This window comes from Ochlerotatus camptorhynchus, unplaced genomic scaffold, assembly GCF_037179485.1.
Source record: "Ochlerotatus camptorhynchus isolate MF236.1 unplaced genomic scaffold, CSIRO-AGI_Acam_v1.1 ptg000579l, whole genome shotgun sequence".
NCBI classification, from domain to species: Eukaryota; Metazoa; Arthropoda; class Insecta; order Diptera; family Culicidae; genus Ochlerotatus; species Ochlerotatus camptorhynchus.
The window spans coordinates 238,221-263,710 of NW_027041059.1; the positions used below are offsets into that span (position 1 = coordinate 238,221).

General features: G+C 36.9%; 1 protein-coding gene across 2 annotated transcripts in view; it reads left to right on the plus strand.

Moving 5' to 3' along the window:
* LOC135713804 (alpha-tocopherol transfer protein-like) overlaps positions 1-17,288 on the plus strand; it is a 52,647-nt gene extending 35,359 nt beyond the window's left edge. For both annotated transcript variants that reach the window (XM_065237039.1, XM_065237040.1), the window contains 3 exons: positions 16,355-16,462; positions 16,537-16,895; positions 16,950-17,288. In XM_065237039.1, the coding sequence (XP_065093111.1) occupies positions 16,355-16,462; positions 16,537-16,895; positions 16,950-17,101 (619 nt within the window). In that variant the 3' untranslated portion in view covers positions 17,102-17,288. The remainder of the gene's footprint in view (positions 1-16,354; positions 16,463-16,536; positions 16,896-16,949) is intronic.
* The last annotated feature ends 8,202 nt before the right edge of the window (positions 17,289-25,490 follow it).

The window sequence follows — 25,490 nt, forward strand, 5'->3', positions numbered from 1 at the left end:
CCATACATAAATTCAGCAATCTACTAAATTTTCAATAGCGACCAACAATATCCGTCCCAATGCGCGTTCATCCAGATAAAATTGATAAATATCAGATTTTTAGCGATGGGCCCAACCTTAGATCCATAGGCCAACAATAGAGCCATTTCCCCTATATAATAGAATATTCAAATTCAGCCGCAAATAAGGAATCACATTATTTTCCCTTCTATATAAAGGCACCCATTCTTTTTCTCATGCGTATATATGTGATTTTAATTTCCCTTTTTCAAAAATAAAGATTAAGCAGTTGGAAAGAAATTAAAATTTAACATTCTATAGGGTTTTTCCTTCTTTTAGACATGAGCAGTTCTTTCGAGTTTTACATGGACACATTCGGCTTAGTGACCATTTGGCTTTATACCCAGTATCTATTCGGACTTGTGTTAAATTCGGGCTAATAGCGTTCGAGCAAGTTTCATTCGGGCAAATATTATAGGAAACCTTAAGTTTCACAAAATTCGTTTCAAGGAATTTAACTTTTCTTTCATAATATGCGTAACATTCAAGATGATAAATGGTAACTCCTTTCCACTTCCTTTCAAGTATCAAAAGGCACGATAAAAGCAAAACTTATGCCAAACGTTGAGAAAGAGGCTGCTGCTTTAGATAACTTAGCAAACCAAGGAAGTAAAGTGTAATGTTTTTTATTTGTTTTATTTAAAATAAATTGGATTGAAAATTTTCGATGAACAATTTTTTTTTATTTGTCTATTTTCCGTCGGTTTTTTACATAATTGCAAATCACTGACGGCAAGGAGGCACACCTGCACCATAGAAATTGACCCATCATAACATAAGCCGAGATCAACGGCTTTATTTCCCTTCCGAAGGAAAACCTGACCAGACATTTTATGACAAAAACAGAAAAATGGGGGACAGAATGCAGTCACGCTTACCACTGCCACCGCCGCTGCCGTCAGTTTAGATGAAGACCAACAATGTTTCGTTATATATTTTTTTTATGTTTTTGTTTATGCAAATTAGACTGGCCCACAAAAATAAAAGTTCCACTTTTCCACGGGTCAACCCCTATATTTGTCCCTTTAGGTGAGAACACCATTCCCTAATAAAATAACCATAAATGAGATCTTAACCACGTGTTCGGGGTATCATCCAAACCATTTGTGGGATAGTTTACCCATTTGGGATAGAGTTCGTTTATGATATTTGTTTATTAGGGTTATCCGAACGTTTCAATTTATTTGGTTCTAAGATGAGCTGCGCTTTTAGTTTGAATTTGGTATGGGGAATTCGGATAAAATACATGAAAAAATGACACTCCAACTTTCTATCGATCAGTGTTCGGAAAATCATTATCAAATCTTATTAATTGAGTCTCTTTGCGAGAATAAATTCGCGTGTGAATCTGGCAATCAAAATTCAGGCTTGTGATTCTCATGCATATTTACGCACTCACATTCAAAACGTTGAAAAATCATTCCAACTTTGAACTCATAAAAACCACTCAAACGTCAATTGAAACCTTGGTTATGCATGTTTTGTTAGTTTTCCAACCCCTGATGCACAAACAATAGTAATAACAATAAATAACGCCAAAATATAAATAAATGCATCTTTGAACCTGAAAACTCATCGGTGATTATTGCGACGTTGAATTTTGCAAGGCAAAACTCATAGGCGCATAAACTCATGCATGAGTGTTGAGTTTTTGATAAAAAAAGTTTCCTTATTTGATTCCGATTTTCAAAACATGTAGATCAATCAACGAGTAACCACTTTGCTGAAGATAGCATCATGAATTCAGTTAGTTTTATTGTGATATTCGCTTTTTATTTATTTATTTATTTATTTCTACTTGTCAACAGATAAAATAGTTACCTTAATGACAATTTTCTATATCTAAACATCAAAACTGCTTCAAACACAAAATTAACGCAAACATCTCTTAAAGCTACGCTTATTTTTCTCGCGGGACACATTAAAATCGAACACATAATAACAACTATTGAAAACGCGGCACATACTCAACATTGGTTCGTGTACGCCATAGTTGGTCCTCGAACGCCGGTTGTTGAAGAACGCATGCAGCCGGAGGTCCCGTCGTTGAGTGTTGATGTCAAGAAGACTGAGAAGTGTGGAGCAGTCGACGTTCCCTTGCAGAAGATCCGCAACGAAACAGGCCTTCGCCACATTACGCCTTCCTTCCAAGAGCTCCAGGTCGATGAGGTTACAGCGACTTTCATAGCTCGGCAAGTTACGAGGGTCGCGCCAACGAAGGTGTCGCAACGCAAAGCGAATAAATTTTCGCTGAACAGCTTCAATTCTATGGATGGCATTCTGATAGAATGGCGACCAAACAACGGCAGAGTATTCCAGTATAGGTCGAACCAGGGAACAGTATAAAGCCTTCAGGCAATACACGTCCTTGAAGCTTTTGGCGAAACGGAATAAAAATCCTAGCTGCGATGAAGCTTTAGATACAACATAAGCAATGTGATCCTTGAACGTTAATTTGCAATCGAGCATGACTCCCAAGTCCTTGACAGTCGATTCGCGTTTCAAGCTTATTCCTCTTAAGGTGTAATCGTGGAAATGCATCGCCCGATTATAGGAAAAAATTAAACACTTCGTACTCTGTTCGACAAAAGCGCAGAAATCGGACTAAACAAAATAAACATACTTCGACTTTCATAAAGCAAACTATGTACTTCACATGTACAGATCCAAAAGAACTTTCATTCTAAAATGCAGTTAGATAACAGAACCGGCAACATATCTAGTGAGATCAGTAATTTATTTGCTGACTTTTTTCAAAACATTTACACAGCTCATGACGAGAATGATCGCGATTATCAATATTTTTCATATCTTCCGGAGCCAATGATGGATATTACAGTTAAAAATGTATCCCTCATGGAAATCTTACATGCTCTCGAGTCCTTGGATACGTCAAAAGCCGCTGGTCCGGTTTACAACCTATTCTTCTAATAATACTTTCAAAAGAATTAGTAAAGCCTTTATTTTGGTTGTTTATTAATCATTAAACGCCAGTGTGCTGCCTCCAATTTGGAAGGAATCATTTTTAATCCCTATTTAAAAAAATGGGAAAAAATCAGATATCACAAACTATCGCGGGGTTGCAATATTATCTACCATTCCTAAACTTTTGGGAGTCCATCATTAATGCCAACATATTTTCCCAAGTTAAATCTTTCATAACTAGTAAACAACATGGAATTATTAAAGGTCGAAACATTATATACTGATTTTAGTAAAGCGTTCAATAGAGTGGATATACCATTGTTGATTTTACAAGTTATTCACCAGACTACTGCAATCATACTTGTCAAGGAGAACGCAAAGAGTAAGATTTGAAGGAATTTGTCGTCTGTCGTTCATGTGATATCTGGTGTGCCACAAGGTTTGCAGGTTGGTCTTATTTGTCAATGATAAAGAGTACATTTTGAAGCTGCTTCATGTTTCAATACATGCAGATGCCATGAAACTTTTCATGGAAATATCTAAAGCATCTGATCTACAACTATTTCAGCAAGAAATTTACATTTTTTACACTTGGTGTAAAAAGAATTTGTTAACGTTAGTAAATGTAATTCTATATCGTTTACAAAAAAGCATGCCATTGTAAATTACACAATTTCCGTTGGTGAGAAAGCAGTTGAAAGGTGTAATCAAGTAAGGGACTTAGGCATTATTCACGACTCTAAGTTGTCATTTATTGATCACTACAATAACATTGTATATAAAGCAAGTAACATGTTTGCACTTCAATGATCCTTACACTATTAAAACATTGTATGTGACCTATGTGAGACCTCTTCTTGAATACTGTAGCGTAGTGATCAGAGATGTTATGCCTCAGAACATCCCGGCGGCGCCGACTGGGATTGAACCCAGGCCTGCTGGGGTGAGAGGTAATCACGCTTACCACTACACCACCGTTGCCGCTGTCTCTGAAAATCTTAATAAAAGAGGAAAATAAAAATCACTGGATTTTGGAAGGCTCATTTAGTCAATTCGGTTAACCTTGCAAATGTAATATTTTTAAGGATTTTTCTTTCCGTTTTCAATGGAGTTGTACTATATTTGTGAATTTTAGCATGAACAATTAAATTATCATTATGTTAAAAGCTGCTCGCTCTTCTCTCATACCTTGCCTAGTGATTTTAAGTTGTTTTTATTTCAATGTAGAATTAATGTAATAGGGAAAACGGATGTAATGTTGGCCCATACATAAATTCAGCAATCTACTAAATTTTCAATAGCGACCAACAATATCCGTCCCAATGCGCGTTCATCCAGATAAAATTGATAAATATCAGATTTTTAGCGATGGGCCCAACCTTAGATCCATAGGCCAACAATAGAGCCATTTCCCCTATATAATAGAATATTCAAATTCAGCCGCAAATAAGGAATCACATTATTTTCCCTTCTATATAAAGGCACCCATTCTTTTTCTCATGCGTATATATGTGATTTTAATTTCCCTTTTTCAAAAATAAAGATTAAGCAGTTGGAAAGAAATTAAAATTTAACATTCTATAGGGTTTTTCCTTCTTTTAGACATGAGCAGTTCTTTCGAGTTTTACATGGACACATTCGGCTTAGTGACCATTTGGCTTTATACCCAGTATCTATTCGGACTTGTGTTAAATTCGGGCTAATAGCGTTCGAGCAAGTTTCATTCGGGCAAATATTATAGGAAACCTTAAGTTTCACAAAATTCGTTTCAAGGAATTTAACTTTTCTTTCATAATATGCGTAACATTCAAGATGACAAATGGTAACTCCTTTCCACTTCCTTTCAAGTATCAAAAGGCACGATAAAAGCAAAACTTATGCCAAACGTTGAGAAAGAGGCTGCTGCTTTAGATAACTTAGCAAACCAAGGAAGTAAAGTGTAATGTTTTTTATTTGTTTTATTTAAAATAAATTGGATTGAAAATTTTCGATGAACAATTTTTTTTTATTTGTCTATTTTCCGTCGGTTTTTTACATAAGTGCAAATCACTGACGGCAAGGAGGCACACCTGCACCATAGAAATTGACCCATCATAACATAAGCCGAGATCAACGGCTTTATTTCCCTTCCGAAGGAAAACCTGACCAGACATTTTATGACAAAAACAGAAAAATGGGGGACAGAATGCAGTCACGCTTACCACTGCCACCGCCGCTGCCGTCAGTTTAGATGAAGACCAACAATGTTTCGTTATATATTTTTTTTATGTTTTTGTTTATGCAAATTAGACTGGCCCACAAAAATAAAAGTTCCACTTTTCCACGGGTCAACCCCTATATTTGTCCCTTTAGGTGAGAACACCATTCCCTAATAAAATAACCATAAATGAGATCTTAACCACGTGTTCGGGGTATCATCCAAACCATTTGTGGGATAGTTTACCCATTTGGGATAGAGTTCGTTTATTCATTCATTCCGTTATTTAACGTCGGTCTCTGTTCCGCAATCTAGTGCCAATCACCGACGGACATCGATTGCCATCCATTGACGGCAATCGAATGTGCAGGAAGGCAGCTTCCACACCTGCGTAGGATATCGCACCCATTCAAACACACATGGGCCGGGACCAACGGCTTTACTTCCCTTCCGAAGGAAGACGTGACCAGAGATTTTTATGCCTCAGAAAAATCCCACCGACCTCGGCTGGGATTGAACCCAGACCCATTGGGGTGTTAGAAAGCAGTCACGCTTACCATTACACCACCGGCGCCGGCTAGAGAGTTCGTTTATGATATTTGTTTATTAGGGTTATCCGAACGTTTCAATTTATTTGGTTCTAAGATGAGCTGCGCTTTTAGTTTGAATTTGGTATGGGGAATTCGGATAAAATACATGAAAAAATGACACTCCAATTTTCTATCGATCAGTGTTCGGAAAATCATTCTCGAATCTTATTAATTGAGTCTCTTTGCGAGAATAAATTCGCGTGTGAATCTGGCAATCAAAATTCAGGCTTGTGATTCTCATGCATATTTACGCACTCACATTCAAAACGTTGAAAAATCATTCCAACTTTGAACTCATAAAAACCACTCAAACGTCAATTGAAACCTTGGTTATGCATGTTTTGTTAGTTTTCCAACCCCTGATGCACAAACAATAGTAATAACAATAAATAACGCCAAAATATAAATAAATGCATCTTTGAACCTGAAAACTCATCGGTGATTATTGCGACGTTGAATTTTGCAAGGCAAAACTCATAGGCGCATAAACTCATGCATGAGTGTTGAGTTTTTGATAAAAAAAGTTTCCTTATTTGATTCCGATTTTCAAAACATGTAGATCAATCAACGAGTAACCACTTTGCTGAAGATAGCATCATGAATTCAGTTAGTTTTATTGTGATATTCGCTTTTTATTTATTTATTTATTTATTTCTACTTGTCAACAGATAAAATAGTTACCCTAATGACAATTTTCTATATCTAAACATCAAAACTGCTTCAAACACAAAATTAACGCAAACATCTCTTAAAGCTACGCTTATTTTTCTCGCGGGACACATTAAAATCGAACACATAATAACAACTATTGAAAACGCGGCACATACTCAACATTGGTTCGTGTACGCCATAGTTGGTCCTCGAACGCCGGTTGTTGAAGAACGCATGCAGCCGGAGGTCCCGTCGTTGAGTGTTGATGTCAAGAAGACTGAGAAGTGTGGAGCAGTCGACGTTCCCTTGCAGAAGATCCGCAACGAAACAGGCCTTCGCCACATTACGCCTTCCTTCCAAGAGCTCCAGGTCGATGAGGTTACAGCGACTTTCATAGTTCGGCAAGTTACGCGGGTCGCGCCAACGAAGGTGTCGCAACGCAAAGCGAATAAATTTTCGCTGAACAGCTTCAATTCTATGGATGGCATTCTGATAGAATGGCGACCAAACAACGGCAGAGTATTCCAGTATAGGTCGAACCAGGGAACAGTATAAAGCCTTCAGGCAATACACGTCCTTGAAGCTTTTGGCGAAACGGAATAAAAATCCTAGCTGCGATGAAGCTTTAGATACAACATAAGCAATGTGATCCTTGAACGTTAATTTGCAATCGAGCATGACTCCCAAGTCCTTGACAGTCGATTCGCGTTTCAAGCTTATTCCTCTTAAGGTGTAATCGTGGAAATGCATCGCCCGTTTACGGCCAAAGGAGATGACCGAGCACTTGGATACATTTTGAATATGTATATATGAGCACTTTGTATATGAAAATTTCATCCAAATCCCCTATATGAACATTAAACCAAAAGCGCTAGCCCGCGTAACGTCAAAAAGAGCTGAAACATTCAGAGATTTATTATCACACCAAAAGACACGAGCGTGGATGTTGGCCTGTGGAAAATATAAACATTTATTTTTAGTAGTAATCTAGTTGATACGTTGTACAAGCTGCCTGTATTTTGTTGCAATATACGAGCGGAATGCACATAAATAATTAATATCTCCATAATACTAACTTGAATCGTTATGCTCTCTTCAGCAAAGTTGTTCCTTATAGTTTAAGCAACATATGCTGAAATTCTGAGCTTAATCGAGTTTGCTGAACCAGTTCTATGCACAGTGAAGTAATGTCATTTCTCCATACATTACAACCAATTTCCATATAAATTTTAAGTCAAAAGCATCAGCTCGAGTTACATGATGATGATGATGATGATGATGGTCCCACCTCTTACCCCTACAAAGGTTTGAGCTGGACGAGTTATCTTTAAGATAATTAAATATAAACATTTTAACCAGGTTTGCAAACAAAATCGAGCTGGTTACAATTACAGATATAAATGTCCTGTTAAATATGCTATAGGCATCAACCAAAAACATTCAAAGGTGTAACTAGTTATCAAAAGTCCAAGTATAGTCCTCGACAATACTTCCATTTACACGTGACCTGGGATTTACACGTTTAAGCTTCCGCAGTGCCAGGACTATATCCAAGGAAACGACTTCCAGCCAACCCTTTACTAATTCAAGGCTTTTGCCACAATTTCCACGTATTAGTCATTTATACCTGTATTCCGCGCGCGAGGCTCAAACCATCGTAGACTACTCAAAGCTATTTTTACTATTACTACTACAAAATCAAAAAAACTAAAAATCCATCATCACCATCGAGGCAATCAATGTAGTTTTTTGTATATGCTACACCAATTACTATAATGTCTTTATGACAGTCTCCATACAAAATAATCCGTTAGAGATAACTTTGTCAAGATACATGATTTATCCATTCATAAAAATTTAACTGCTCAATAAACAGCTTTTACATGTGAAATGCAGCGTCTCTTAAATTCTGTAAGTGTAGTTGCACGCTTGATGTGTCTAGGCATCGAATTGAAAACATTTATACCTTTGAAAAATAATGAATTTTGTGAAGCATTATTCAAAAGATGTGGTGTTCTTACTTCATCCGCGTTTCTAGTGTTATATCTATGAAAATCACTTCCTCTTTCAATCCGATCACACAAATATCGAGGCAGCAAACCGTTAACTACTTTAAAAATGAACACCATAGTCAAAAACACAATTCTTTGCTTCACTGACAGCCATTGCAAAGCGTCCAGCATAAAAGTTGAGGAAGTGAATCTATTACATCTTAAAATCAAACGCATTACTTTATTCTGCAAACGCTGTAATCTCGATATTTGTGTTTCATTGGCCAAAAATAAAATGGAAGGGCAAAAGTCTAGATGAGGGGAGATGATTGATTTGTATAACTGTATTTTACTACCAATAGTTAAATCGTTTTTCAAGCGACATAGGATTCCATACTTCTTGGCAATTTTCTTGATGACATTGTCAATATGAGAATTGAACTTGAGTTTGTCATCAATAATCACGCCAAGATATTTAATTTCCTGAACGCGATCAAGTGTCTCATCATCAATAACAACAGAGACATCATCATCTACACGATTCCGCGAAATTACCATGAATTTAGTTTTACTTATATTCAATTTCAATTGTTTATACTTCAACCATCTACTTAGAGAACACAAATCTTCATTCAAGCCTGAAACGGCTTCTTCTAAATCTTTAGCTGCAATGAATAACACAGTATCGTCAGCAAAAAGATTAATATCACAAAACCGTAAAACTCGTCGCATGTCATTAATATACATAATAAATAAAAGGGGCCCTAATACACTTCCCTGAGGCACTCCAAGGTCATTGTCAACGGGACAAGATACAAAATCATTAAAAACAGTCCTGTGTGTTCTGTCAGATAAATAGCTTTCAAACCATTTGTATGCAAAACCCGAAATTCCAAAGCGCTTGATTGTTCTCAACAATAAGGGCCTAGAAATTGTCTCAAAAGCACGTTTTAGATCTAAAAACACAGCAACAATCGTATCTTTATGCTCCAAATTTTCTTTCCATTTAGCTAACACTAAGTTTAACGCGGTTTCACAAGAATGGCCTTCCCGGTATCCCGATTGTTCCGGTATCAACAAACAGTTACTATTTAAATATTCTAACAGCTGGCCTTTTACAACAAGTTCCAAAATTTTCTCTAATGTGTGCAACATGTTGATGGGACGAAACTCTTCGGCTTTAATCGTCCCAGCAACTTTTTGTATAGGAACAACTAAAGATTCTTTCCAAATATGCGGCACGTGCCCAGATTGCAATGATTGATTAATAAGGTCCCGCAGAGTGTGTCGAATGACATGAAAGCAATCTTGAATAACTCTAGCATTAACATTATCTACTCCAGCCGTTTTTCCTAATGAAAAGCAAATATTTTTAAGTTCATCGAATGTAATTGGGTGAAAACCATTAAATCTACAATTACTATTAATCGGCTGTTTTATTTCGTCCGGTTCATTGATCAGTTCAATAGATTGATTGATCAGTGAAACGCTCTCGACGAAATAGTCATTAAACTTAGAAGCAATTACTTGTTCTGACTGTTCTAATATGCCATCAAAAGTTATGGTCCGCGATTTACAATTACTAGGCTTCATCAAAGATTTCAAAATTTTCCATAACTCTTTGCTGTTGTTTTGATGCTGATCAATTTTCCTCTGAATATATTCACATCGAGTTTTCTTAATCGATTGTGAATATTTATTACGCACGACCGTGTACCTATTCCAATGATTATCACTATTAGATCTACAAAACTTTTTGTACCATTTGTCCCTCTTACGTTTAAGACGCAAAAGATCCAAATTGTACCAGCTGTTCGAGTTTTTCAAAGAAACAAACTTTTGTTCAACTAATTTATTGGTACAAGTTTTCAAAACGTTAGTAAGAACAGCTGCATCTTCATCTAAAGTTCCGGTAACTAATGGAAAATCCACGCTTCTCTCAACAAGATTCGAAACAGCTTGCTTCGAATATTTCCTCCAGCACTTCAATTTTACAAAATTATCGTTATCGTTAACACTGTCTAAGACATTAATTACTAAAGTTTCATGATCGGTTATTTTCAAATCAGCTTGAGTAACTGAATTGACAGAATCAAAATTAGAATAAACATGGTCAATCAAAGTTCTACTGTGCCGGGAAATACGCGTACATTCACTTACTAATTGTTTTAAATTAAATAAATCAGCTAATTGCTTCAGATGGTTCGAATTGCTTGTATCATGCCAATTAATGTTAAAATCACCCGCAAGTATATTTAATTTACTAGAATCTAAAAATGTCTCGAACCAGTTCTCTAAAATTTCAATAAAACGCTGATTACTTGAACTGGGAGAATGATACAAAACACCATAATTACCCATCTTCATGCCACGTTCAACTGTAATGCCTAAGAACCAATTGCCATCAATAACTTCGTTTTGGCGAATATTGAATTGAACTGATTCTTTGACATAAATAGCAACACCGTCAGTGTGCCTCGAATGTGACAAACAAGCAGCAGCTTTATATCCCGGAATGCTATACTGATCAAAAGATTCAATTTCTACAATATGTGTTTCTGCTAACAAAACCAAAAGTGGACGATTTTCTTCTACAATCTGACGTAATGTTACGTAGTTTGTAGATAACCCCGCAATATTCAAATATAAAATCTCTAATTTACTCACATTACTACTGGAACTTGGTTGCTATTTATTGAAATGTAAGCTGCTTTTTTTCTGATCATATAGTTTTTTATACACAAAACAATTAGAACTAAATGCTGCGTGGTTGACGTCCAGATTTAATTTACGCTCCTTATTAGTTTTTAAACAATTAACGCATTTCAATACAGTTGACATTCAAATGAGATGAAATTTTTAGAGAGTGGTTTTCTCCAAGCTTGCATTTGATCATTACAGCTAAAATGCTATTTATGAACCCATGAAATATGTTAATGATCATTATTATTTACAAGATGCAAGAAGAGAAGGTAAAGTAAGTGTATGACACATAAATCCTGTCAATTTAGCTTTCAGAGGGTCACAATAGCTATTAGCTGTAACGGTTAGCAACGCAATGAGCGAGCAATCAACGATCATAAAATCGCTAGTTGTGACCTTCTGGAAGCCAAATTTACAAATGTTATATGTCATACATAAACATTACCACCTCTTCTTGCTTTTAACAAATAAAATTTATCATAATAGGGTAGAGCACTACTTCGTCGTAATCGCCCATTTCCGTTCTATCGATCAGAAAAGATCAATAATATCAATGATTTCACCATGCAAAAATCAATAATAGGTTTGTTCTGATGCGTAAGTTCATTAGCTACAACATAAATCCAGTTAGAGCGCATCATTTGAATATTTACACTCATTGTTCTCAAAACAAAAGAAGCGCTCCTAGCGAATCCTCTTTTTCTACGTTTATCAGTAGGACGAAGAAAATCTAATGGCGTTTCAATGCGTTAGGACGGAATTGAAACTCGTAGAACGAATTTAGAATCAAGAAGCAGTGTTAGATTTTAAACAATATCGCAACAATTTGTGACTCTTTATCAAATCCAACGGTACGTATGGAAAGGTGAATGAATTTAGAAGTCATCTTTGACAAAAATATTCCATTTTTTGTTTAAATTCGTTCAGAAAAGAGAGGTGAAGCGCGGGTTGTGCTTAGTAGGACGGAAATTAGATCAAAAACCCTAGTATCCCATAGTTGGCTATAATGAGCAATTGCAAGCCAGGTTTTCTCACCTAATGGCTCAAATCTAGGGGTTGGTCTGTTGAAAAAAATGATAAAAAATTTCCCCCATGTGGCAAATGTGGGAAAGTCTAATGCAAATCTTATACCTAATTAAATTCAATGAATATCGAAATGTAACTTCGAATTCGTATGAGAAGAACAGATTTGTTCTCTCCCTTTTCTTTTGTAAAAGTGTCTATTCTTCTAGTTCTATTCTTCATAATAATAAGTTCTATTGTTTTTTTTTCATTCTTTTTGGCAATAATGTTTATAGTTACTACAATAGATTTTATTACATAGTAGCATAGTAATGATGCTTTCTTTCAACACGAATTTTATGTTATTTAGGAAATACTAACGTCACTACATCACCGGCGCCGCTGACCACCATTCACCCCTCCGATTTTGAAGGAAAGGATGCTGGGTTATTTATTAAACTAAATCAATGAATTTGTCGTCGTGAGCTATATGATCGATGATTAAGATTTAGAACACAAATAAAAAAGGGTTCACCTTTATACAGCAATATTGTAAAGCAATGCAATGAAATCTAATAATAGAGCTAGAAAACATGTATAAAACATTCAAAGTGTTTGCAATTTCCAGAGTTGGTTGGAAATGCAAACATAAAGCTTTAGTGTGATAATTTATTAGTTAGAGAATGATCTTTAGAAGAGGGTAAGTGGATAGTTCTGTTAGAGTGCGGCAGTACGAAAATTGAATAGAAGTTGAAAATGAGCGAAGGGCCATTAATGCGACAGTATAAAGTCAAACGCACACCTTTTGCCTAACCTGTACGATGTACGCGGAGACTTGAAGTATGTCTTCAAGTCTACAGGCAAAAGATGTGCGTCCGCCTTTTGCTCATTACTGATTGCGGCGGTGGAATAATTCTAGCGACGTTTTATCAAACAAATTTGAGTAGGGCTAGCCTAAATTGAGTAAACCAAGTTGTAACCTTTGTTTGCTCAATTTAGGGTAGCCCTACTTTTGACGATTCAGAGACGTTGAAGAGAGACACGCATAGACTGAAGCAAGAAGAACCAAACGAGCAAAGTAAATAAACATTACTGTTTGCTCAATTCACCAGAAAGGAGTATTGTTCTCAATGATGAAAAAAGTGTTCAATTGTTTTCACAAAATATTTGATATCTGTTATTTATGTATTTATTTATTTATTGTTGATTAAATTACAACATTTATTAGCAATTTAAATCAATTTTGAATCGGAGCGTTTTATTTAGTTTTATGGTAATAAAAATGATTGCGCTGCAAGCAAAACAGTAAAATATGACAAAAGATATAGAGATGTTCATGTCCGGTTGTGTTGGTGCGTTATGTGAGAGCGCGTTATTGAATATCCAAGGAAAATACATAACATAATCGAGAATATCTAAACATACATATTGACAGTGAAATATCGACTGCAGCTCAATTATTACATAAGATACGGCATAAAATGTAATTTGAGGCGTCATATTAGTCTGAGGTTAGGGACATTTACCCTAATTAGGCATAATGTTTGATGTTTTCATAAATCTTATCAAATAGAAAGATGGGAAAATTCATGAGGAACAACTTTCAAAAATCTTGCTGAGATATTCACGATTTACTGAATAAAGAAAACAAATTTTTGCAAGTTTTTTAAATTCTTAATAAATTCTCAGTAGAAGGTTATGCTTATTAATATAATAATTCCCTGGGTGGTGCGGAGTCAATCACTTTCAATATTCAAGATATTTTGCCGGTGCCTTTTTCCAGAGAAAAAAATGAGAACTTGTTCGTGACTTCCTCATTTATGTTTACAATTGCTTGGTTGAGCCAATAATCCGTAAAGTTCCGAATAAACTTACTTAGTAAGCAACTGATCAAATGAAGTCAAGCGATTGAATATTGCTGCTTATCCCTAGACGCGTTTATTTTGATGATAAGCTTTCTTGGTTGAGGATTTTTACAAGCATTAGTGATTATTACAATAAATTAATCGTACTTTTCATTGGTATGATTAAATTTGGTCAGCCTTTAAGATACACTTGTTCTACTACTTATCAATTTAATTTTAGGATAACATTTTGAGTGTTGATCCTAATACTTTATCTTTCGAGCGAATATGTTTAAGGGACGTAAGCCTTGGTGTTGATCCTGATCGTTGGATTTTTTTGTAACAGCACCAGTTGGATTTTTTTGACAACAATTTCGAGTGACTGCCCACTACTCAGATCAAACCTAATGATTATTTTCAGCTTTTTTTTCCTTGATTTGTTTTCCGTCGATCTTTTTTCGTGCTGAGCACCAATGCTTCCGACGCTAGGGAGGCAGCTCCCACACCTGGACCCTACCTATCGACCCATCAACTCATGAACCGGGGACCAACGGCTTTACTTCCCTTCCGAAGGAAGGCGTGATCATAGATGTTATGCCTCAGAACATCCCGGCGGCGCCGACTGGGATTGAACAGATTATTTTCAGCTGATAACGAATCAATGACATATTTCTTAAGATAATTATTTTGAAGTTTTCTATTCTTAGCTACGACCAATATCAGTTGTTGTTTTTCAGGATCATTTGTTGGACCACACTTGTTCATTTCTCCTGACTATCCTTGTTGTTTGCACATCTTTGCTAAAAACATTATATTTGATACCCACTTATGTCGATTAAATGTCATAATTAAATTAAAAAAATATAAAAAAAAAAATTGGCACAAAACAAGCTGTGGCAATTTTTTTCTTATAGTTATAGACCCCAAGGAATCTGTTTCAATTGTAAAAGAGTTAGGTTTCACAAGATTTTAAAGAATTAGAAACATTGTTTTAATAGAAGCTAAGAAAATGTACTTTTATTTCGGAAAGCTCAAATTTTTAAACCTCTAAACATCATTTTCCAGAGTAGCTGTCATTGTTTGTAACAGCCTAAGCTATAATTTGGAGGTTGAGCAACCAGGTTTCCATGTATAAATGCAATTTTGAGACATCCTAGACATCCACCTCTTATTACTCCAGAGCATTGTTGAAAACTAGAAGAGTTTTCGGATGTGGGACGGCTACAAAACAAAATGAATTAAAACTTACTGAGTTTTATTCCGGTGCTTATTACGAACGGCGAGGTTAGGGCTTTGACCGGGTAATCTCCAAATGTTTCGGCCCAGTTATTTGGTGGAGGATGGTAAACGATGTTGGCAGATGACGTTCCGATTGATAGTGACACGTGTTCGATCGACAAATAGACCACAAGATCTACAGACGAAGAAAAGCTGCGTCTGTGTACTGCGGACAGTGACGGGGCCACTCTCATGGAGACAGAAAATACGCACGCCATTCTTGGAAACAGGTGTTCGATTGACAGATCAACGAATAGTTATGGACAGCGTTAAGGCGGGAGTTTGGCGATCTACAACCGATGCAGCTTGTGCTCAAGACAAATCAGCCAACGAAGAAATCTGGTCCGAATGAAGAATACGGTAGATCGACTCGTTTTGATGGTGATCCGTGTCCGATCGACAAATAGGCCAAACGATCAACGAATAGCTCCGCACAGCGATAAGCCGGGACTTAGCGGTCAGTTACGGTTGCCTCTTGTCCTTCGGGACAAATCTGGTTTGAAGGCAGAATCTAATGGATACTCATACTGCTGTGGGCTGCTTCGCCATGTGATCAAACGATGATAGGCCATCAGGTCAGCCCAACCGCTATTGGTGGCGGATGCTAGAAATAACCTGACTCAGGGGTAGGCTGGGCCCCCGTCAGTCACAAAATACCTTGGAAGGAGTGGATACGGTCAAGTAGGTAAATGATGACTGATTGGGTCAACTAGTCACCGGGTCGATCCACAGAGACAGACGATAAATCCGGTGTAGATCTCACTCAGAAACGGTAACAGATTATATTTGGCCCTGTAGAGGTGCCAGATGTGCTAGCGTGTACCACGATACCGACATTTTTGATAAGGCTTTCTATCACGGCCAAAGTTGCACACCGAATTCTCTATTCGCCTATCGATCCATCGATCTTCATTCACCACTCAACCCCATTGTAGTTGGTGTTCAGGTTTTCTTCCGCTTTATCATCGCGACCGACATTACGCTGCTGTTGTTCGCACCCACGAACCATTCTTGCATTTCTTGTTCATCACCAGCACCAACATACTAAAGAATTATAATTTCCCTACCGAAAATATATAAAATTTTAAAAATTGCTTGTTTGTCTCATTTTAGGGTAGTAGTTCCCTTATCAATACCAACGGATGAGGACCACGTAGTTCTGTACGGAAAATTGATTAATAACGATGCGACTTGTTTTTCGTTTGAATCAACTTTGAAATTGTAAGTAAAATGAATTTGCATTTATAAATAGATGTGAATGATGTTCAATAAAACCAAAACCGTTCTATTTACAGTGTGATAATGCTTGCTGATTTAATTCAAAGAGAAAGTGGAGCAGTTACCGGATATAGATTTGTTTTGGACATGGAAGGTGTTACCATGGGTCACGTTACTAGGCTAACCATAAGTACTGTGAAACGATTCCTACATTTCTTACAAGAAGCGATGCCAGTACGTTTGAAGGGTCTCCATTTGACAAACGTTGTTCCTTTTATTGATAAAATTCTTATGTTGGTTAAACCATTTATGAAGAAGGAGTTGCTCGACATGCTACACCTACATAGCAACATCGAAACTCTGTACCCTTTTGTACAAAAGAAATGTCTTACCAATGAATTGGGTGGCGAAGCTGGAAATCTAATGGATATTAAAGGTATTTCATAGAATATATTTTACAAAAGAAATATGTAAAACTTTTATTTTGCAGAGAAATTCAATCGGCATCTTATTGATAATCGAGAATTTTTCATAGAAGAGGAAAACAAAAAGGCTATTGAAGAGAGAAGACCTGGGAAACCGAAAGACTCTGCATCAATTTTTGGCATGGAAGGGAACTTCAAAAAATTGGATATTGACTAAAAGGCTGGTCGCTCACAAATAAATTATATTTGATATTCACAGGGATATACAGTGATACTTTGGTGGCACAGTGTGTGTGTCAAGCAACCCATTTCTGAATGTCTGGAGAGTCACGCCCATTCCGAGGTTACTTTCACATACAATAAGCCCCGCACAGTGATACTTTGGTGGCACTAGTACATTTATATTAAAGACCATTGGCGTGTTTTGTCTGATTTGAATTATTTTGACTTTAATATCACAACAGTATTTTTTATAAGTTCCAAGTAGGTCAGTATACCATAATAAACAAATATCATAAATGAAGGTTTGGATGATACCCCGATCACGTCGTTAAGCTCCCAGAAAAAAATATATAATAAAACAACGAAATTACAATAATTTTTACTGTTGTATTTCGATCACATTAAAATGTATTGTTAAATGGTTACGGGAGAAACGAGAAAATTCGTTTTTTAACGATACAATACCCCTTTTTTACTGTAAATTTCTCAAATACCATGATTTTCATTGTTGTGAACCATGAATTTCGTTGTCATTTTATGGTAATTGATAAAAATGTCCAATGTTTTGACAATAAAAATCATGGTTACAATGACAGTGAAAATCATTGTATTTTTTGTATCTTTTATGGTTATTTTTATTAGGGTAGTTCACCCAAGTCACACAAAATCGCCAGATTTTGTATATTTTTCAGTTGCCATATTATTTTCCTACATCCTTGGTATCAAATGTAGGGGAATTTACGTATTCTCGTCAATCAAAGCAGCGTCCGCGTTTCTATTAGCATTTTCTCGGCGTCGTGCACACATATGACGTGTTAGTTTGTTTACATTTATTTACTCTTTCCTCTCCAAGCGAAAGATTTTTTCATTGATTTACAAATCGACAGAATTGTCCAACATGGTTTGAAAACGTTTTTACAACGCTACAAACTTCACAGGTGAGTCTGACTATTTTCGGCATCCTTTTCATTTTAACTACGTAGGGTTAACTACCCCATTTCCGGCCTATTAAGCACAACCCGCACTTAGCCTTTCTTAATCTAGCGTAGTTTAGCACCAAACGGAATGTTATTATTATTAATGGCTTCCAAATTTACTTAACTTTCCGTACGTACCGTAAGATTTGATAAAGAGAAACAAATTGTTGAGATATTGCTAAAAGTCTAACACTGCTTCTTGACGCCAAACTCGGCCTACGGATTTTAAACTCGGCCAAACACATTGAAACCCCATTGAAACGCCTAAAAAAACCTACGAGATTTTGATTTTTCACATGCTTAAATGTTTAAAAAAAATCAGATTTTGATGCCATTTGTAATTATAGCATGCTATGGTCCATATAGACATATTTTAAAAATTTCTGTATGTACACCAAAAATTGTGATTTTTTTCAAGTATGCCACTCGATTAACTATAGCTTGAAAAGGATAATGTGATTAGAATCAAGTTGATAGGTTGTATCGTTGGCGAGAAATCGTTAAAAACGTACCGTGTAAATCGTGGAAAACCGTGTAAAAAAAACCGCGTAAAAAAAACCGTGTAAAAAAAACTTCAGTGTACGTGTAATATGTGTCAAATTTTTAATAAGTTGCCCAACTTGCTGTCGGCCAGTCGCAGGTTCGAACACAGCTCAAGATAGTAGAAAGGAATTGCTCGAAGCACCATTGAAAAAAAATTCAATGTCACTTTTAATCATTTTGTATTATAAAAAACATAAATTCTTACCCACAAAAACTCATCATAGACTTTAATAAAACAACAAATATCTAATAAAAAAATATGCCAATTCACTATAAACTTGAGTTAAATAACAGTTTATTTTTTATTAGTTAATTTATTTGTACAGGCTCAATCGAATAAACTTTGCAGAGCCAAGTTATCATTTGCGTTGTACATAATTGAATAAAATAATAATATCTAGAGTTAAAGGAACTGAACCGATTACTCAGGGTCGTCTCGAGGTTAGTAGAGATTAACAGTTTTATGGATGGGGAGAGGGAGGTGGAGGTTTGAGTTATGATTAACGATACAAATATTTTATTATTTTTAAAACATGAACTTATTCCTATTCAATTTGGTATCCACAGTGTAATTATAAAATTATTACAGAAACAAACATTAAAAAAAAAAAAACCACACGAACAAAACAAAAACTAAACGCAAGGTTAGTCAAACTTACAATCTAAGGTTAATATTCTTAAAGAAAACATATATAAGTTTCATAAACTCCAGATTGCGTCTACCCAAAATATCCCGAACTGGAACATTAGGTTGTCTACCTCGAGCCCGAAGGGAATCGTACAGCTCAGATCTGACTCCGCGATGCTCAGCACAAGACCAAATAATGTGATCTGCGTCCTGGTAACCTTGTCCCCATTCACAGAGATTGCTGTCCTCCAGCCCAACACGGAACAAGTGAGCGTTTAACGAGTAGTGATTGGACATGAGGTGAGACATCATACGAATGAAGTCTCGACCCACATCCAACCCCTTGAACCAAGGACTCTTCGACATCTTAGGGATGATCGAATATAGCCATCGTCCCAAACTTCCTTCGCTCCATTTATTCTGCCAGCTAACGAGTGACTGTTGACGATAAATGAAGAAAAATTCATCGTAGGCGATTTGTCGATCGTAAATATCGCCTTCCATAGCGCCCACCTTAGCAAGTGAGTCAACCATCTAATTGCCCGGAATCGAGCAATGAGATGGGACCCATGTGTTACTGTTGAGATTATTTAACCTAGATTTTGTAACATATTAATTAAATGTTTGTTTGTTAGTAGGTTAGTAAAGTAAATAATTATAAATGTTAGTAAATGTTAATGCTAAAAATTGATAAATACTCCGGAGTAGCTAATAATAAGGACATAATTTTTTAACACACTTCACACCACAACACACACTACACAACAGTATGAAGTGAGCCAAAAAAAAAAGGGAAAACAAGAGTTGCCACAGATACCGGGACTAGACACGTCAAAAAGGGAACATGAACAAAGGGTATGGAAAAATGAGGATCAAGCTACCGGGTAATAACTAGATAAGCGTTTTTCTTATCCAGAGCTTCGAAGCGTTAAGTTTGTTATCCTATAAAAAGCAGAGATAAAGTTGAAGATAAAGAGAGAAGTTCATTTGAAATCACCGTTACCTAATTAGGTTAGAAAGTGAAATAAGAATCAGGACCCATTATTAATCGCCTGAATTGTCCAGAAGTTATCCGCCATTCCGGCGTGCGATTGGACTTCCAGCGCTGACGTCTGAAGGAGTGTGATCCGCCAATCCGGCGTACGATCCGTCCCTCTTGGATTTGACGTAGGCATTACCCCGAGCGTCAAGGCAAAGGCGACCTTCCCGCATTTCGTGCTTGCATCCGGCCGCATCGTGAGACACTACCCACATACACACACACACACAGTAAGTCGAAATAAAAAGCTAATTAACAAGAGAGAAAGTCAGAGTTGGTTGGAAATGCTAACATGAAGCTTTAGTGTGATGATTTATTAGCTAGAGAATGATCTTTAGAAGAGGGTAGGTGGATAGTTCCGTTAGAGTACGGCAGTATGAAAATTGAATAGAAGTTGAAAATGAGCGAAGGGCCATTAATGCGACAGTTTTTCAAGATAGACGCACATTTTTGCCTAACCCGTACGATGTACGCGGGGACTTGAAGTATGTCTCCAAGTCCACAGGCAAAAATGTGCGTCCCTCTTGTTGCTCATAAACTGACTGCGGCTGTGGAATAGTTCTAGCGACGTTTTTCATCACTACCTAAAGCCCCACGTTGCGAGAGCATTTCCAGTAGATGGTGTGTTATAATGCAGTTCTTCTTTACCCAACTATTGTGTTGCTCCTCTCGTCATGACCAACGTGATCATCTCAGAGAGAAAGCAGTAGGGTGGTTGTTGCGTGCTGTACCATCATCAGCATTGTTGACGGTTACTCCCGCCTTGAGTTGTTACATTCAAAGTGTTTTTATGTTACTTCATACGCGAAGTTAACGATTTTCAGAGTTGGTTGGAAATGCTAACATGAAGCTTTAGTGTGATGATTTATTAGCTAAAGAATGATCTTTAGAAGAGGGTAGGTGGATAGTTCCGTTAGAGTACGGCAGTATGAAAATTGAATAGAAGTTGAAAATGAGCGAAGGGCCATTAATGCGACAGTTTTTCAAGATAGACGCACATTTTTGCCTAACCCGTACGATGTACGCGGGGACTTGAAGTATGTCTCCAAGTCCACAGGAAAAAATGTGCGTCCCTCTTGTTGCTCATAAACTGACTGCGGCTGTGGAATAGTTCTAGCGACGTTTTTCATCACTACCTAAAGCCCCACGTTGCGAGAGCATTTCCAGTAGATGGTGTGTTATAATGCAGTTCTTCTTTACCCAACTATTGTGTTGCTCCTCTCGTCATGACCAACGTGATCATCTCAGAGAGAAAGCAGTAGGGTGGTTGTTGCGTGCTGTACCATCATCAGCATTGTTGACGGTTACTCCCGCCTTGAGTTTGTAGCATGGTCACTTTTATGTAAATATAATTTAACTTATTTAAGGATTTCCATGTATTTATTTGAATTTATATTTTGTTCTTCCATCTATTTTTGAATTCCATTAATAATTATCGTTCACGTTATGTATTTATTATTTATATTCATTACATAATAACTACATGCTCACTTAAATTAAATTGAAATCACCATTACAAATGAAACTTATTGTAAATCCGCATAAAAACGTAACGCTTGCATACAAGCTGCCTTCCAAATTCATTTTATCGGCCACTGGAAACGTTCTCTGCTTTGTGAGACTCGTCGTAAAGTCCAAGGTTCGAATCCGAACATTCTCTCTCGTAAAAAAATCAATCGAGCCAGAATTAGAATGAAGCGAGACAGTTTAATCAAACGGTATGAGCGAGAAAGAGATAGAGTGTTCAATCGGCTCAAGATCGTAGTTGATGAGACTTGTCGTTTGAAAAGGTCGTTAATTACTTCGGTAATTGACGTACTTCCGGCCACGAAGACTATGATCACGATTTGATCTGAGGGTTTTCGGAACGTCCACTCGTCCATTTTGACCTGGACCGTGGAAGAGGCGAGAGTGCGTGAAATAGTTTTATTGTGTCGCGGTGTGTTTTAATTGGTACCTATAAAAAATGTGAGAAGTCTAGTGATCGAATTTAATGTTACTTTTTGTTTCCTTCGTGTAGCCTAAAGTTCAGCAGTTAGGTCAAAGTTGACGTGCGGTCAATTTTTGTGTGTGCGTACGTGTAGAGAAAAGGTAATTCGTGGATAATTGTTTTGTGTGGAAATTTTATTGTTAACGCGTCGAACAGCCGTTCGACGGCTTTTTATATAGGATTCGCTTCTAGCGATATACGGCCGAAGCTCGGCACACCGCATCTCGAGTAAAAACGCGACTCTCGGCCCCACGTTGGGCGCCAAAATGTAGCGCGCAAAATGCGGCTAACGGTTTTCCGTCTTCTGGATCGTTCCCTGGCTCGATAAACGGACGGCTTAAGCGCCACCTCCAAGGAGGACCGTCCGTCGAGTCTTGTTTGCCCGGCTAGAAACCCGACCTCAGGGCGGGTTTGTTCAATCAGAACCAAAAATTTAATTTCAAAACGAAACAGAAGACTCAAACAGCACGATGGATCGAGATTCTCCACACAAAGAGGTCGCCACAATAGCTATGAACCTCTTCGGAGTGACCACTTTTTGATTTAGTGAAAACACCTACGGGGTCATAAATCAACCATGTCACTACGGTGACTGACAAATTTTTGGAAGCTATGAATTGTGAGAGACAAAAAAAAAATACCTACGGGAAAAGTCGGATGTCGGAGTAGTTAGACCACACAGTTGAAGGTGTCAGTACAGGCACTAGTGACAGTCGCTTGAAGAGCGTCTGCTGGGCGATGACTTTTCACTGAAGTAGTAAGAATCATAAAGCATAGAACGAGCTGGGTGATGATCTGACCAAAGTAGTGGAAACACGAATGCAACAGAGAGCCTAAGTGATGACTTCCGATTCTCAGTACTTAGTACCGAGTTAGTAGTGATTCTTATGAAGCCTAGGAACGAGCCCAACATTGACCTCTGGCCTCAAATGACCAACACAGGTAGCTCATTGTCACTTGATATTGTGTAGAGTCATATTCACTGATAGAAGACGTCTACTCACATGGAAAATTAGATGGACAGTTAGGTTTGCAAGCTATGAACATTTCACCTTGAAGCAACTAAGATTTTCCAAGTGAAACTTCCAAGAAAATACCTCCAAGGTACAACAACAGACCATTTAAGAAGGAGACTGATTTTCTGACTACACAAACATAGCCCTCCATGTAAACATTGTACATACTGTAAATATTAGGTTAGTTAGTTAGTACGCGCCTAACGCCTACGGTAATCCTAGTGTTAGTAACTTAAATTTAGGATTAATCGAAAAATTAATTCACTTACAGTTTCTTACTACATTTTCTTATTGGATTGTTGTCCAGTATTTTCTTCTTCATATTTTATTCCATTTAGTTGCGTTTCAGTTCTGCGAGTTCCAGTTAGTGGCATCCGTAGCATTCATAGGATAGAATAGTTGCGTTTTTCATTGTAGTTTAGTTTCGATAATGCGTTAAATTGTCCATCTTTTGAGTTTAATCCATCATATTTCGAAGCCTGTAAATTTATCCTCAGTAGCTATACATCGCTAGAACTGGAATCCAATTCGAATGTTTGGCAGTTCTTGTTTACATCCATTATCAGGATGCATGTTCCTAAAACGAGAAAAAAAAGGCCCCCCAGCAATCCCCAGAACAATTCTTTTAGATTAAAACATTAAATGATACAGTAATTTATTACTTCCCTTGCAACACCTTAACAATTTCAATAGTGAAATCCGTATTTCCTTAGTTACCAGCAACAATCAGCTCACAGTAGTTTTCACATTTTTTCACTTTCACTTTTTGACGTTTGTTACTCCGTCAATTCCGTCTCGTTGGCAGTGCTTTGAGTGGGTGAGTTCCAAGGAAGTGAGTGACGACTCTCTTCCAGGGTGACCGATACAAGGGGTGATTCATAAGTTTTGTGGTATTGTACAATCTCATAATATTTCGTAAGAAAATTTATTGATGAATTTTAATGTTTATGTTGGGTTGTGTGGAAAACTTAATTCGGATTTAAATCTGGAGTGTTTTTCGTAACACATGTATTGTGAAAATCGGATTCTATCACAGATCTCGGATTTTATATCTGGGGAGATAGTTTTCAGGATTCACAGGTCATTTATTGTGGAAAGCGAACACAATCGTGTTTTCGGAATATAGTTCTGGAGTAGATTGTTGTTCAGGATTCACAGGTTTTTTCTTGAGAGAAAATTTACGGTCAACTGTCATGGTTTTCGGCTAAATTATTGCTGGAGTAGTCAGTGTCCTAGTTTATGTTTTACTTCTCTGGAGTTTGAGTATTACTCCAGATGCAAGTGAATTTTATGTGTACGTCATTTTTTTATATGCGTATGTGAGGATTGCCTGCCAACCAAATTACAATAGCCCAACCATATTTCAATAGTCATTTCAGCTGGAATTATTTTTTTTGTGAGGGTTTAGCCCTACGAAAATTTGATTGTAATTTTCTGAAAATTTCAATCAAATTTTCGTAAATTTAGTAGAGGATGATGTAGCATGGTCACTTTTATGTAAATATAATTTAACTTATTTAAGGATTTCCATGTATTTATTTGAATTTATATTTTGTTCTTCCATCTATTTTTGAATTCCATTAATAATTATCGTTCACGTTATGTATTTATTATTTATATTCATTACATAATAACTACATGCTCACTTAAATTAAATTGAAATCACCATTACAAATGAAACTTATTGTAAATCCGCATAAAAACGTAACGCTTGCATACAAGCTGCCTTCCAAATTCATTTTATCGGCCACTGGAAACGTTCTCTGGTTTGTGAGACTCGTCGTAAAGTCCAAGGTTCGAATCCGAACATTCTCTCTCGTAAAAAAATCAATCGAGCCAGAATTAGAATGAAGCGAGACAGTTTAATCAAACGGTATGAGCGAGAAAGAGATAGAGTGTTCAATCGGCTCAAGATCGTAGTTGATGAGACTTGTCGTTTGAAAAGGTCGTTAATTACTTCGGTAATTGACGTACTTCCGGCCACGAAGACTATGATCACGATTTGATCTGAGGGTTTTCGGAACGTCCACTCGTCCATTTTGACCTGGACCGTGGAAGAGGCGAGAGTGCGTGAAATAGTTTTATTGTGTCGCGGTGTGTTTTAATTGGTACCTATAAAAAATGTGAGAAGTCTAGTGATCGAATTTAATGTTACTTTTTGTTTCCTTCGTGTAGCCTAAAGTTCAGCAGT